At 35.9% G+C, this 17,279-nt stretch overlaps 1 protein-coding gene across 6 annotated transcripts in view; it reads left to right on the forward strand.

Moving 5' to 3' along the window:
• LOC110835981 (folliculin-interacting protein 2) overlaps positions 1-17,279 on the forward strand; it is a 490,121-nt gene that overhangs the window by 454,130 nt on the left and 18,712 nt on the right. For 5 of the 6 annotated variants that reach the window (XM_087346352.1, XM_087346354.1, XM_087346353.1 and 2 more), the window contains 3 exons: positions 3,020-3,131; positions 12,001-12,217; positions 14,089-14,261. In XM_087346352.1, the coding sequence (XP_087202478.1) occupies positions 3,094-3,131; positions 12,001-12,217; positions 14,089-14,261 (428 nt within the window). In that variant the 5' untranslated portion in view covers positions 3,020-3,093. Of the gene's footprint in view, positions 1-3,019; positions 3,132-11,630; positions 11,892-12,000; positions 12,218-14,088; positions 14,262-17,279 lie in introns of those variants that run through there. The other variant, XM_087346351.1, reaches the window with a different exon arrangement.

Here is a 17,279-nt window from a genome sequence, read left to right on the forward strand (position 1 = left end):
TTCTCGGCCGGAAGATGACCTACTCTGTCTAAGATTTTTGTGGTTACCATCGGTCCTTTCAGACAGATAAAAAGATAATACCTTTAATTTTAGCCGTGATCATTTTCTTCTACATTCTTCCTAACCAAAAAACAGTGAGTCAGTTTTAAATTCAGTTCATATTAGACCTACTACAAAATTATGTCAATATTTTTTGTTTTAATGTGATATTTCTGTCTCGTTGCCAGTCGAATTGGCCCCATTTAAGACGTTTCCTCACTAAAATTCTGTGGGCTTTTTATATTTCCCATCAAACCTCCTTTTATTTTATCACCCTCACAAAATCTGATATGACTACAAGTTAAGAAGCCCCATGTTTGTTTGTACTCTTGTCTATTTCATGTTGGGACCTGCGGCACGTCTTGCGTAGACACGAACAAACTCCCTTCGTAGAATTGACAGACTTAATTTTCTCCAGACCGCACCTGTTCATCTCTCTTATAACCAGGCGCTGTGTTTCTACATGTCAAAGTATTTGTTTTGTATAATTTGTCTTAATCTGGTGTTGAAATTTAGATGAAACAAAGTAGTAGGCATTGGTTTGTATTACCACATTACCACCAGAGGCCATGGCGTTTTTGACGGAGCATGTTTCACTCTCGAAGACACGCGATTGGAATCTAGGCTAATCTTTTACTGCCTGCCCTGATTTTGGCTCCGGGCGGTTGATGAAATTTGAAGAGATTTGTCAGTCGCCTATAATGACTAGGTTACAGACTGGAAGCCCGGAGTTCGATTCCCTTCAGGGGTAGAAATCTTTCTCTTCGTCACCACATCGAGACTAACTTTGGAGGCCCACCGAACTTCCTGAGAGCATTTGGAGTGTGGGTCTGACTACTCCAATCGATCTAGAAGCGAGGTTTAAAATGAGTGGAATTATACATTCACTCTCCCATACTTGTTCATATCGCGGTGGTTAATTAAGGAGAGGGATATTTTTTATTTTGTCCCACATTTTCAGGTAGACTCGAAAATTAATTGCCTATCTCGCAATTTACAAAACCACAGTTGGAGTTTACTTCAGCACCACATCTGTCAGCTGAAGACGGAACTAAGTCTCATATTTACTGAAACATTTGCCTAAGTATACACACGAATTATATCTTTGGGTGTATCACCCAGTCATCTGTTTGCAGATCAGTATCTCAATAAAGTTTTAATTAGTTGCGGATATAATCGATATTAAATTCCTTATTTGATATCGGAAATGTTTATATCAATATTTGTAGCTTAGATGCGTCATGTTTGTGTTGAACTAAGTATGTATTTATTATTCCATTCTATACACAAACTTAATTTATAATAGTCATTGATTGTCATCACCCGATAGCAGATGTAAGACACACCACATATTCACAAATTTGAAAATGAACATCTGACCATAGACATGCAGAACATTACGAAGACTGAAAAACACACAAAAGAAAATCTACAAAACAAATCAATAAATCAATAAATGGTTGCATTAAAATAAAATATATAATAGTTTTAAAGATATAAAAACGAAAAAAACCTGAAGATGATGCAATAATAGCATCGAAACATGTCGTTAATAATAAGCGCCGAATAAATGTAACATCGTAATACGATAAAAAGCGCTATAATTTTAACAACAACATTTTAAATTAAGTTTGTGTATAGACTGGAATAATAAATACATACTTATATCAATAGTCAAAATCTCCCCGCCGGGTTTGGTACCCGAATATTAATTACCGTGTTCATAACAGCCCGCTACCGGTTCCTAGCCTGAGTCTCTTGAATCCAGTCCACGACTTCTCATCCTTTTTCTTAAGATCACTTTTAATATTATCCTCCTATCTTCGCCTACGTCTTCAGAGTCGTTTATTCTCTTCAGACAATTCATCCAGAATTTTGTACGTATTTCTCATCTCGTCGAATCTTACTTCTTGTTCTACCCATCTCATCCTCCATATCATCAAATGTAATGGAGGAGAGGTTCCTCATGGTAATAAAATATTAAATCGTTATACATGTGATGAAAGTGTGTTTTGTCATAGCCTAGTGAGTTTTGTCAAGCAACTGTTTTGAACTGTTATGATATAAATACACGACTGGGTTATCTTACAGCACTGTGTGAGATGTGGACTAGCATTGCATTTTTAAAGGTGTTTAGACATCTCAAAAGCTCTTACACTCATTTTTACCGCGTTCTCGACGTAATATATTGATTGAGTTAATAGTGTATTATGATTACCTCATGTACTTTGACGCCTTTTTTAAATGACTTTTGTTTGCCTTGAAATAACTACTAATACACGGACCTGTCACGTTGCGGCTTCAGCGTTTTAATTTGTGTAACGACCACAAGCTCTTTACAAATTAACAGCAACATAGCATTACAAGACATGTTAGTTTTATTAGTCGATGTCATTAATAATAGCATAACTCAACAGCTAATTATCTTAAAAGCTGTTAGGCATAACTGGTAAAATAGCATTGTAGAAAAACTGATTACGTATTCCGGTTTCTTGAATAAATTCCAGAAAAATATCACAAATCAAGAACTCCTAATAAATATTCTGAAGTTGAAATGACGCTAAAGAACCAAAATAACAAGTGCCTATGACAAAAATGAGACAAGAATTTACTCAGAAAATCAGGAAATTTTGTGGAATTTAGAGTTCCTCCCTCGTTATGTAAGACGTATTTGTGTCTTATTTAACGACACTTTCAATAACTCAGGGTATATACCGTCGAATGATAAGACGATTAGTGAATAATAAATTGTAACTGATGTAGAAATAAGCGGTCGTTGTCTAATTTAGGCCACTGAACCAGCATTTTACTGGAGGGACTGAGGAAAAATACAAAAACGTCAGACATAAAGCTGGTTCCTGGGCTGAACATCCAACCCGTGCCCTCCCGATTAAGAGGCAGGATTTCTTACCAAATGTTTATCCATCTCTTTCGTTCGCCCTTTATTTCACTACCCCTTTTTCTGTTTGTTTACTTACAGGACAACACAACATAGGTGGACGAGGACTAACATTCATGCCCGAAGCGGGATTTGAATCCACGATCCCATGAACCATGCGGCAAAACCCCACGCCTCGTTCCATTCGGACAGAGTAAGGGACAGAAATTTGCTAGTGAAACATTCACATGGAAAAGTTGATTATCAATCAATAGGTTCTGATGCTACAGACTGGATTGAAACATTACCGGTTCATAATGTCATCTTGTTTCACGGTGACTAATGATCTTTAGGTTTCCCTAATAACAGATAATTCCTGAATGACCAAATAGAGGGCAGTGGTAATTACTAGAGCGATCACACACACGTGCCTTTGTTGTTAATACATAGATATTTCACTAACAAATTACATTCATTCTTTTATTTAAATTTCTAAGTTTAGTAAACAACTGATTTGATAATTCGGAAGCAGAATATGTGTTTGTATGTCGAGTTAAACATACATACATTAACTGACCAAAGCAAATCTAAAACATGTTAGTACGTTTCATTGCAGAAACTACTCAGTGGTTTCAATAGAATTTGGTGTTGAATTATTTACACTGAAAGTTATCGAGCGAACATAATTTTGTTCTCCAATAGTCTATTATAACCCCAGCCTTTCTAGGTAGATCTCACCTTAAGATAAGACGAAACGGAAGTGTATCGCTTCTACCAAAAATAAAATATATTTTCGCGCTAAGAACTTGTTCATCCATACAGTACTGTAAATACAAGAAAAGATTATATATACTTCCGTGCTGTGATGATAATACTATAACTAAATTACCAACTATTCATTTGTATTTATAATAGGCCTAAATGAACATGAAATCCAATGAGGCATGTACAAAATGAAGTAATTTTGAGAAAAACAGTGTTTTGGGGTATATTTCTCTATTCTTTCTCGATATTGAACTAATTTCAATCTATAAAGCTTCACGGATACCATTAGTTCGGAGAGTGAGCTATACAGGCTGACAACAGTATCACATATTGTTATTTTCTGCGAAGGAACTTTTCTTAATTTTGTCCTGGGTCAAATTTAGCCTGATTTTCGTTCTTAAGGAAGACAAGTTAGTGTATGAGATTGCAAAGCTATTTGTCTGTATATCCTGGCTTTCAACATTATACATGAGCCAATGTAAGCTTCAGTTAGCTGGCTAACGACACTTGGCTGGCTGAAGCTGGCTAATTACACATTTTATCTGATTGGTTCTGCTGTATTCCATTGTATGGATTTCCACTAAAAAACAAAGTGTTAGCCTGGCTTACACGGCGAACACTTAATATGAACGATACGCTAATGGGCTTTATATTTAGTTTTCTTGCGTCTGTAGACGGATGTATCTACCACTTTTACGATTACTTGTAGCATGTATTAATTAGATTGAATTGTGTATGTATTGGAGCAGGTCACTTGAATAAAATTTCCTCCAGCCACCTCCCTCTAGACGCCACGCATCACATTGCCTCTATTTCGGGGGTTTTCACGTTTCTTAGCCCGCGAGCACACAGTAATGTTCTTTAAAATAGGCTCTTCAAGACAGAACATAGTGGTAGCACTTTCTAATTGCAATGTGGGACCTAAATATGTGTCTTTCAATGCAGCAAAATATGCAGGTGAACTTGGCGTTTTGGGAGAATAGCTCAAATCTAGATTCCAAGACATCAGAAAACAAGAAATATATTTTCCAATATTTGCATTATCCCTTGAAGTATGTGTTAAGGTAGTGCCCGAACAATTCCAAATGGGGTTAATGGATTCGCAGAGCAGTGAAGAATTTCAATCAAAATTTATGAATATATATATATATATATATATATATATATATATATATCCTGCAATTTTAAAAATTTAACTGCCTGAAAATAATTTTTATTCAGTTCTAGACACCCCATGTGTGTGAGTGAATTATTTTAAAGTTTGTGAGCAGATGTTTCAAATATTAAGAATTCCATAATTTAGGACCAGAGCTGCTGACAAATATATACAAAGTCAATTAACACTTGCCTCTTTCATAAAGTGACTTTATGAAAGACGAGTATTACCAGATATCGCATTATTGATTAATAATTCGAAACTTTCCATATGATATAAAGAATTGAATTACGCTCATAACTAGACTCAGTACTCTCAAATTTCGCACAAATGTGTATTTACAAAATCGCGAATTTTATTATTGCGACCGAGCTTAATGGCCATATTAGTTCACATTATAACAAGAAAGAACTCTTCTCACGAGAGATTAATATTTATTTTGATATTTATTTCCATTTTTGTTTGCTGCTTTATAATCATGTGTTTAAATGACAAAAAATTAAAAGATAAAAGAAAACAAAAAAATAATTTCACCATTTCCTGATATTCAAGGATATACCCCTCGTGTGTAAGAAGATATGGGTGTAAAATTACAATTAATTCATCCCATTAAAATTTGATTTCTAAACATAATTATATCTACATAATTGTGTACTAAAGCTTTAGTTTGGCAAGCAGTGCGGTTTATATTTTTCAATGTTGTCCATGCATTGAAAAGGTTTCATACCGCTGCTCCACACTTTCTTCAAGGTAAAGTAGTACAAACTTTAGTTTCGTTCGCCTTACGTATGCGGCAACTTCTCTGGCTCTTCAGTAAAGCGGCTAGTCTAAACGTATGCTTGAAGGCTACGACTATCTGTCACGAGAGACCGCTAGCTAGCCAGTCGGAATTTATAATGACGCGTATAACGGTACTGAAGTAGCCAATCTATGCGGTCAAGGTTGTCAGAGTGGGAAAACTGGCTGGCCGTCTTCTTCTTATTAATACAGAGCTGAATTTCATTTCTCAGACGCGTTACCTCATCACCTTTAACTTTGTTTTATAATTATATTTGAAAAATTTAAGGGGATCTATCAAATTAAATTTCAATGAAGAAACACGAAACGATGACCCAAAAAAAGAATTTATGGGTATGTATTGTTTTCATTTCATATTGTTTTCTGTAGCATTTGAGGTTTTCACGGCGGTGAATCTGAAGATGGGTGTCTTCTGCGCTGTTGCTCCGTGTAGTCTGGTAGCAGTTTACCGACGTTTCAGAGGTCCTTGCAATACCTCGTCTGGTAAGTGCAAAAACTCTTCACCGGTGTCTATCAGACATAGGGAATAGAATGAACTCATGCGTCTCCGAACGCGGTTGACATTTCTTACACTTTCAACTTTCTGTTTTTTAGTTTCAGTGTAGTTTATTTCTTGACAAATAGAACACATGTCAGGAATGAATAGCGCGATTTCTTTGTCACCATGTACTAATTATAATCAAAGTGAATTGACAAAAATTACACGTGACTGTTAGTTAATTATCATTAATTCCGTTATTTCCAACGCAGTTTTTAATTGGATGTGTCCGTTTTAATTTCAAAGAATATAACATTTCAAAAGTCAGTGATCTAATTAAAATTAATTTTAAATACATGTAGTAACGTAGCTAAAATTTTCAGTTGTTTTGTGTAAATATGTAATATAAATAGCGATAAATCTTAATGTTGAATTGTTTTCACGCATTGCAACATGAACACATTATCATGAAACTTGAACTATATTTGTATAATAAATTTAAGAGTTTTGATTTAGTCTTGCTGTTCTCTCTTATTGCTTACTTTATTAATGCCTGCACAAGGACAGAGGGTTTAGAATTTGTGTTGTGGATATTCTTTCAAATATCTTGCGCGCTAAAATTTATAATAGCTGTTCCTATTTTTAAGCCTTAAGGAAACTGTGGCCATTTTAATGAATTAACTACTATCATGGATCATTCTTCCTATGGGAGAAGAAATTCTTGGTTATGTCTCTTGTTATGTGGATTAAACATTACAGCACTGAAGACTGTAAAACAATTATGACAACTTCTCTCTTAATTTTAACTAATTAAATTATATACAGCCTACTTTCAGCGCCACTAACAAGGCTGATATAAATAAGTGGGGGTATACATCTGCATTGTTTTTCAAAACTTTTTGTTTTTAATTTGTTGAAGACATGGGATTAATGAATTATCTGAATTCGTATGAAGGAAGTAAGTTTAAACTTAAAGATACAGGAATAGGACTGGATTTCAGAGCCCTCTTTTGAGAAATTTTTGAGTCTAGTCGCAGCAACTGGCTCTACCTACACGTCTGTAGACCAACTAAATCGTGACTGAAGACGCTCCAGTCTTTATACAGAACATCGTGACCTCTACACACTTTCACCTGCGAAGGAAACGTTGAAGGCCAAAAATACAACAGACCTTTAAGAGACTTTTTTTTAAGATGACGTTGCCATAATTACAGCCAACTTTCTTAAATGTCGAGACATGGGTGGAGATTATCTCGTTCGTTACAACACAAACTGAGGTTAGGAAGATGTTCGTTGGTTGCTGTTTAACCTTTAACGCTATTGGACGAGTTTAAGTCAATGTCATACCCCATTACTATTGAGTGGGGGAAAGATGAGCACACAGTTTATATAAGTTCTTTGTGCAGACCTACATCTTTGTTCTTATTATTATTATTATTATTATTACATAATTCGTTGCTCTGTGTGTATTATTTCCACATGGATATATTTTGTAGGAATTGGAAACGAAAGTTTAGGAATGATGTAACTGTAAACCTATCCCATTTAAGGTTACGTGATGCTGTATATTTTCTCTGGGTACGTTACTTTCAAATAATCCCTTGTAGGCCTGCATTGCGTTCAGTACTTCAGTTTTAATTAAGACCCTTCTTATCTTAATTTTGTCAGTAGATAATTGAGCTTTCTGCTTCGATAATGAAATGTCATCAAATTCTTGAATAAAATTGGTTAACTATGAACACAGCGAATACATAACTTATGTAGCCAATTTTTGTGACGGTGTTCCAAATTAAAGGTGGGAATACGTACGTTATTGTTACTATTACTACCACTATTATCAACTACCATACGTCAAGAAATTCAAGAAGTGGTCAGAGAACGCAAAACAATAACGGTGTATGTTCATTATGGGATTTATATTCGTGTGTAGTTCCTTAAGAATCATCGCTGTCAATGAAACAATGTGGTTAAATTCCACATCTATAGTTCGTATGGTTCATATATGGAACAATATGTAGTTCTGTTAATATTTAACATGGTATACTTTTTTTCGTGAAGGTCCGAGTATGTATCAAAAGAATGTTTCAGATATTTGACACTGCGCGTTTGTACGCGGTTCTAAAAAAATCATCTTAACCGCGTTCAGTTTTAAGTAACATTTAGGTGTGGTTGTAAAAGAAATATGTAGATGCTGTCTGCATTCAAGATGGGCCATAAAAAGAAAGGTACTTGATAATTTAAATGAGAGCTAGTTTGACATCGTAGTCAATACCAATATGTTACCTGTGCTTTTAACAGTTTGTGTGGCTCGTGAAGACAACTGATATCTAAAATTTATAACCGCTACTCTGGGTTGTTGTTATCAAATTGTGATCAGTGACATGCCACACGTTCGTTGTTTCTCGGATCAATGTCTGTTCTATACGAATAAAAATGTCAATTTCGTGTTTTCTTGCACTCGGAGATATTCAAAAGTTCTGATTAATGACGCTAAATAACATACTTGTAATATACGTCACGTTGAAATAACGTGATACATAACACATCTCACACTTTTTTCTTTTTTTTCTTTTTTTTTTTTAAGTTTGACGCGGGCGGGAATGGTTTACTAAAGCAGTGGTATTCAACCTGGGGTACGCGAAGCTATCTTAGGGGGTACGTGAAATTTAAAAAAATATATATATTATTTTACGATAAACACTGAATAATCAGTAATGTAATTTATTTAATTTATTTTAGATGTAGAATATATATATATTATGTATAACTTAAATTATACACCATCAACTTTGGGAGTACAAAGTTGAAGAGAAATTATATCTGGGGGTACGCGAACAAAAAAGTTTGAATACCACTGCTCTAGAGCACAGGTGGAACTTGAGAAAAGCAGAGAGAAAAGGAAACTGATGTACAAGGGATGAAGATAACGAAGAAATTATTACCCGTTAAAATTCAACGGGCCTTATCTACGAGGCATCGAAGTAAATTTGATATGATTCTCTTGCAAAATAATTACGCAGACGCTATCCGGGATCAGAGTTCGCCTTCGATGAGAAAAGGCTACTTTGCAGCGAATGCAGATGCTTTCAACATAACATGGCAAGACTGCGTAATGCCTAGAGACCACACACCTAACGGACCTGGGTTGGGTTCTCGTCGTGTCCATATTAGATCACAGCGATAAAAGGGTATATAGTGGTCTAATTGTTCTTACGTCATCGTGAAAAATCATCGGTAATAGATCTGATGTTTTACGGCGGTGAAAGTCTCCTTGGATTACACCGTGTAGTTTTTGAGCAGGTTACCAGTGTTTCAGAGGGACATATCACTTCCGTCTTCAGGTGTTAGATGAATATCGAGACATATTAACTACTTACAAGGCTACACGGTGTCACAAGCCGGAAGACCGTAAACAAAGTCATTAGTAATGCTTTGGTTAGTTTATCTGGATGTTTCACTCGAAATGTGTCGAAATTCATCTGTCTCAAAGTGTGACCTCAGATTCGTCTAATGGGAAATTTATTACGAATCACGAACTGGGAAGCAGTATATTTTAAATTCTTATTGCAGCCAGTATTTGCAAGAACTGAGGAAAATTACGAGAAACTCAGGACAGCAGATCTCAAGGCAGACGGCTGAACTAGGGACTTCCCAAATATGAAACATGATTTCCGGTCACTCAACCGTGACGTTCGTTTACGTTCTCATAACTTAATGTATGCAGCGAGTTGGTCTGTTGCATTAAAACGTATCCTGATTGTATGAAACCACTTAATTTAAAAGGGTAAACCTAATAGGTGATACATGCTTCGAGTAGCAAGGTGTGAACTTTAAAATTTAATGACATTATGAAGGGGCTACTGTGGAATGCAAGTATCCTTATACTTAAAAATTACAAATAATAAGCAAGTATTAAAGACTGGGTTTATTGAATATGAACAATCAAACAGAAAGACAAAAGTGAAATTGAGGTAATGCATATGATGCAAGACTTCAGTCACTAAAACATTTTAATTTATTATTTTACGTGGTACAATACCCCAGAAGACAGCCCTCTTTAAATATTTGTTCTTCAATAAAACTGTCTGGTCTCTCAAAATTATTTGCAACTACTTATAACCCAATTGAATAAAAATTTCCTTGGATATTATCCATCGTCTAGTAAATATAAAACGTAAAACGACGTTTCGGAGATGGGACTCTATCTCCGTCTTCAGGTTCCTACACAGTTGGATAATATCTAAGGAAATTTTTATTCAATTGACTCTTCACCATCGTCAAGAAGTTTTAGATTTGATATACTTATAACCCATTTATTCAAAAAATTATCGGAATTTCTAAAACCAATATAGAAGCTTTACTGGTTACATATCTGGATTTTTGTAGATACCGCACTGAGTAAAATTGTTTGCTTAATTTTTGTATTATTGACATGGAACACTCCCAGAAGTTGTTACACTCTTATATTAGTAGATGAAAATGAGCTTGTATTTAATTTGTCTTCATTGTTGCCTGACAGATTCTGGGCTAGCAGATTAGAAGGAAGAATGCTAAATTACAGGGGTTGCAGTACCCAATGAATTGAGATAATATGGAGGATGTAAGCTGTGAAGACAGTAGAATTTTGAAGGGGAGAAAAAATTGAAAGACAAAAATTAATACACTTGAAACAGTGAGAACAAAATTATTATAGAACTGAACAGGGGCATAAATGAATACAAGAAGGGTCTAGCCTATGGTCAACTTCGTAAAAAATTTGAATGGTTAGCTGCTTGCAGGTACCCATAGTATTTTGAATGGGTGGCAGAATTACTTTGCCAGCTGTTTAGTGTACGTAGAGTTAATGGTTTTAGGCAATGTGCAATACATACAGCTGAGCCATTAATACCCCAACTTAGCTCCTTTTAAATTGCTATTGAAAAGTTACAAAATACTAATTGATATATAATCTGATATACGTTGGAGATGATAGAGGCTCTGATGATGGAGGCAGCAAGGACCCCTGAAACGTTGGTAAACTTCTACTTAAATGCATGATGCTACAACCCAGAAGACAGTTATCTTCACTTATATTTTTTTGTTCTGACATTTTTTATGTACGTGGATCTTGATTGGACAGATCCAACACTGAGAGTGTACTGGAAATCAGCATTTTACTAGGACACAAACTTATACAAACTTCAATTTTTTAATTATTTTTAATACCGAATCAACGTTTTTGCCGTTTAGATATTTCATTGAATTGGTGTGAATTTTAACTGAACAAAGAGATCTTGTAGGTATCCTGTGTACAAGTTAGTGAGCATGCGGGTTTTAAAACGGGCGCGTAATTTCTGCTCCAATTACGCGACTGATCGAACACAATACAGACTCTTCTGCTATCGAGCTCTCGAGATATAATCTTGTTTGCCAAGATGTTCTTTTTACGATGCCTGCGACATCTTACGGTAATGACTATTACTACGTTTAGATTTGGAGGTTAGATCATCTGTGACGTATAGGCTTTACGCTTTGGCTCGAGTGAGCAGATGACCAAATAATCATATGACTTGACTTGTGAAAGTTGAGCACGTGACTTTTATTTACCGTTCCAAGTTGCAAGTAAATATAGAACTTTCTGCTCTACGAATTGGTGTCTGGAAGATGTAACCGAAATTTCTTAAAGAATTTATATTGAAGGTAACGGAAAGTATGGCTTTACTGAACAGGTTGTTTCCGTCGAGAAAGAAAAGTCACAAGCAAGGTTATGTTGCATTTGGTAAAAATGAAACTGAAAGGTAATAAATTAACATTCGTGGTATATTGAGAGTGCAGTTGTACTGGAAATTTTCACATACCTGATACATTTGAAACAATAGTAACTCATGTTTCTGTTTTGCCTAATAGTTGGAAGCCGTTCAACTTCAGCAAAGAACAAGTAAGGATTCTCTTGTTTAGGGAATGTGATTGGAGAGGTCGTAAATTATTATTTGACTCAAAAGCTGTTCAAAAAGTACCTTTGGATAATCGGCCCTGCAGCAAACTTAAATTTGGGTCACGGCAGAAGTTGGACTACAAAAAGACTGATTCATTTGTTGAAGTAACAAATGGATTTGGTTACCAGGTAAGAAGCAAGTACTTATGTTACACTTTATTATAAATCATTTATCCTTCAGTACTGTGGTATTTATGACAGTAATATCTAAATGAATTTATAAAATCCAATTCTCATTAACCTGTAATAATTGTACTGAAGAGAAGAATATACTGGACTTCTGAAGCATAATTTAGGCTTGAATATAAGATCTACTTGTATAGCAAATGATAAATATATTCTCTAAAGCTACCCCCAGATATTTGCAGGTTTCTAGCCCTTGCATTTACAAACCACTCCTACCCAATCTCATTGTTGTGTTTATTTTCAGTCTTCCTTAGTTTCTGTTTCATTAAACCATTACTACAATTTAGTCACTGGTTTTTCTCTCTGATTTTAAAATGTACCCTTGTTCCACTGTCAATTTCTCTTTTTCGCTATCTTCAGTCACATTAACTTTTATGTTGAAAAATACTTCTGGGCTCTATGGAAAAAGCTAAAAGAAAATGTAAAAACCTCTTTTATCCCCCAAGGAAATTCGAAGTTGCTAGCTAATGATTATAAGTAAACTGAGTATTGATGGTGGTAGAAGTGGGTCTAGCATGTATGTAAATGATACACTCATGGATTGGCAGAAAGTTTACAACACAAACAGTTTCCTACTTGACCAAGTTTCATTAAAGACAGATTTCAAAACACACACATATACAAAATAAAAACCTGTCTCTGGCTTAAAATTTATGAACTCTTGGGAAGGTAGTAAAAACAATATAAAATTACCTCTAATAAATAGAAACTGTCCAGTAAGGAAACACAAGCAATGATAAGATTATAATGGAAAACAATAGGTCTGATTAGGAGTACAGTTGACAACTATTTCGAAAATGAAACATTTGCGACCCCATGTTCATAAAAACATTTTTTCTTATTTTTGATCCTGGAACACGCACATGAAGTTTGTAAACATTCTTCTGACTCACCCTGTATAATCATGTATTTATACGGAGCAGGTTAAGATGTCACAGTGTCATGCTTAGGTCTGAGTCCTCTTTATAGAACATGTCTCATCATCCTCATACCAGATTGCCATCTTAAATTATTTCTATTAGCTCAAGACACCATACATAAGAATTAGTAAATAAAAAATGTAAAGTTAAAACTATCCTGCTATATGCCATGTAGGCACTTGGGGGGAGAGGAAGTATAGCTGCTTCTCATTTTTAACCTTGGCACTAGGTAGGGATTAGTGGTCAGTGCCATGCTTTACCCCTAGGAAAGGACCCCAGCACCCATTGATAGGAGGCTGGGTGGGTCTCGGAGCCAGTCTGGACACAGGCTAGAGGAAAAATCCTCTACCCCCAACATAAGAATGAATTGAGTGACAAATTAATGACAATTTTGTCTAGTTCTTCCATATGGAACCTATTTTGCAATTATATTCAAATGAGTGGGGCTAAATTTCTGCTGTATGTGTGTCACCTCTTATTGCATAAGTAGCAATATGTACTTAGAATGTTGGAAACATTCATGCATAAATATTACTATCTGATCTAAAACCATCTATTCTAAAGGGTTTTGATGACGGTAGATTACACTGGAAAAAGTATGACCCAACTCACTCAATTAAAAGGAGCTGTGTAAAGTAAAGTAAACAAAATTAAGTCAACGAAGAATTAAAATTCTGCTGTAACTTGTTGCTTTCAGCCTGTATTGGCCTCAGTAAATATTGCTGCAAGTACCCTGTCTGACATACTCATGATTGAAGTGCATGGCAAGACCCATTCAATAAGTTAACTGCTGAGCAGAACTTTAGTATTAAAGAGATGGTAGGTGATAGTTTTCCTCTAAGTCTTGAGTGAGTACTTTCTTGAGCTTCCTTTATAATTTGCTGTTTGTTGCAGTATACGAGACCAAACTCAGATGTGACAGTCCTCGGTGAAATGATATTTGGTTCCGTTGCAATGGCATTCCAAGGCAGTGTGTTCAAGGTTCATAGTATGAAGTCACCATCTCGCCTTATGTGTACAAAAGTCTTCCATTCACCTGTAACAGGCACTCGCAGCAGAGGAGTAAGGTATTAATTCTGTATGTTGAAAAACTATAGCACTTCTATTCAAAAGAGGGCAACTTGCGTGTTAACAAGTCTGACATATACACAGGACATACACAATTTGTAAGTTCCAGCCAGTATGCTGGCTGTTGTTGTCAAGTTTTTTGTGCTTCCAGAATGTCAGGTTAGTATCTTGAAAAAGACTTGTCTTTGCTTCTTCCACAGTCTCTTTCATGCTATATTATATAATTGCCCTCTCAGCTTCATCTAACCCTAAACATATCTACAGTTGATAACCAAACCATTTGAATAATTAGAATGACCTCCAGGGATGGAGATGAGGACAGTCTACTTTATAAGTGGCATCACATGTAAAAATATTAATCAACAAAAACCAGTGAAAAGGGGATTTTCCTAATTTCCTGAATTGAAGAGTGAAATTCCATTTAAATTCTTATATTATCAACTTTTGTTGTTTTTAATGTGAGGATTAAATTACGAGTCGGTAATGATTTTGTTTCTGCTGATAATTTTCACAGGAAAGTTTTCAAATTGTGATTTAATTCTAATGTGGCAGTTGTACTTACCAGTGTCATTATATGCCGTATTGAATGATATATTCATATTTGCTGTGCATGTTGTATGTATTGAATTCCATAGACTTACTTTGTCTCATTTCATATTAAATAAGTTAGAGGAAGAAAATACATTGTGTGTTAAAGTAACCCAAAGTGGTGGTTTTCTTTAACCCACTTCTTCAAAGAATAATTTTACAACTGAAACACATATCAGTTGCAATAAAACTGCTCAGAAGTGAAAAATAGTTAATACTTTACCTAAAAAGTGTTAGCAACGCAGTTTTTGTACCGATAGTAACCTGAACTGGGGGTACAAGGAAAGTGCATGGAAAGTTAGAAGTTAAAAATTTAATAGTTTGTGTACTGACCCATAGATGTCAGGATTAAGTGGTTCCTTTGCTATGTCAGCATAATTTACATTAAAAAATTAAATTAAATCCGTGGCGTAACAGTTCCAGAGAGCCAAGCTTGACTGCTGGCCTCACGTTCACATGCCTAAGCAGAGGTGAACGATCATCCAACCAGATATAGGATGACGTGTGGTCAGCACGACGAACCCCCAGCCATTGCTAACTTTCCTGACCGGATTACGTTACCCATTGTAGCTCCCCAATTTTCTCACGATGCTGAGTTGGCACCGGTCCCATACACTGGTCGAAAGCTCATGAGAAAATTTCTTCTTCCCCGAGACTCAAACCAGCGAACATTCCATGTCACCAGTCCGAAGCATGATGCATCAGACCGCGCGGTTATGGCGCGGGACGATAAATTTACATTATGTCTTGTAAATGTGGCTTTGCCATAGCCGAGTCTGTTCATCACCAGCTTCTCACTGCAAAAGTCCAGGCTTATTCGCATGGCATTTCATGTGGGATTTGTGGTGTACAAAGTTACACTTGCATAGGCTTTTATCCATGTACTTTAGTTTTCCCCTGCCAGTTGTCATTATGGCAATGCTGCATGTGTATTGCTGGATCAATGGACCCATGGAGGCTGCAATGGTAATAATCAGTCTTGGAGCCTAGAATATTTTACATATGAATCTAGCTAGCCATATTAGCATAATTGTACATGTGTGTATGCTGTATCTGTACTCCTCCCCCAATATTGTCAGGGTAATTAAGTCGAGAAGAATGAGATGGGCGAGGCATGTAGCGCGCATGGATGGGACAAGAAGTGTGCACCGGGTATTCGTTGGGAAGCCTGAGGGGAAGAGACCGCTGAGGAGACCTAGACGTAGATGGCAGGATAATCTCAGGCGGGATCTATGGGAGATAGGAGTTGAAGGAGACTGGATTTTGTTGGCCCAGGACAGGGTCCGGTGGAGGGCTTTGGTTAATTCGGTGATGATCCTTTGGGTTTGGTAAGCCATCTAGTTAGTTAGTTAGTGTATGCTGAGATCAGGTATAAAAAGATACTTTGCCTTTGTAACAAAGGGTTAACCAACGTCCTCTACCTCTTACTTCTAACAAAGTAAAAATGCTATGATGTATGGAATACACTGAGCTGTATAGGTAGGTCAACATTTTAACCTCAGCTCTGCCATCAGGAATGAACCAGAGCAGGAAGTCATGTTCAAGCAGATATAGATAAATGTCAATGCCCGTGTTATCAGGAGTGAACAGAATTTTTCCAGTCCGTAATAAATAGAGTCTCTGAACACAGAATGTTATTTTCCACTTGGCTGTGTGACGGCTTATCCTGCCAATCCGTAGTAATGTCACCTCTGTTTAACTGGGAGCATCTAATAAGTAACGTTTATTGCACTGAAATAATGACTGATAGAGATGTTGTGATGGATGTTGTCAGAATGGACCTACATTCCCGTGTGAGCACCAAACCACATGGAGAAACCATTGGCTATATGATTAAGAATTCATGTAGTTGATCTTGTAATCTGCATTGTATACTAAGTGTATAACAGTATAAAATGTACTACTTTACATGTCAGCAAGATTTCTCACTGGATGTAACTCATGTAATCAGCAGTGGCAGATGAGTGTGTCATCGCTAAAGTACTATATTTTGTTTAGAAGTGTTTGAACTTGGGTCATTTTCACCTATGTTTATTTTATAGTATGTGTAAAATTTAGGTCAGTGGAGTTGCCTGCTATCCCAGTGGAGGATATCTAAGATTTTCATATTTTGTAGTCTTTCATTACTGCCTATTTTTGGGCATGTTTCAGAAACAGTGCATGAGCATCTGTTAGCTTCGCCCTGTACATCTGTTCACATGTGACATCTCTGCTCTGGATAAGTGGATTTTGATTGGATGTGGTACATATTAATAAAGTGTACTAACTAAATTCAGCTTTTGCCTAAATTGGATCAGAAGGATTAAATACATTTTTAGATATTTTTCAGTAAATATTGAGCAGATCAAAAAATATTTCAGATCCAAGATTAAGCCAGTAATGAGACTGCTATTTTTACTTAATGTACACTTTCTTGAGCGACATGTTGT

Source organism: Zootermopsis nevadensis, unplaced genomic scaffold (assembly GCF_977971745.1).
Source record: "Zootermopsis nevadensis isolate Lab colony 2312 unplaced genomic scaffold, Znev_1.0 Znev_ptg000010l, whole genome shotgun sequence".
In the NCBI taxonomy this organism is placed as follows: Eukaryota; Metazoa; Arthropoda; class Insecta; order Blattodea; family Termopsidae; genus Zootermopsis; species Zootermopsis nevadensis.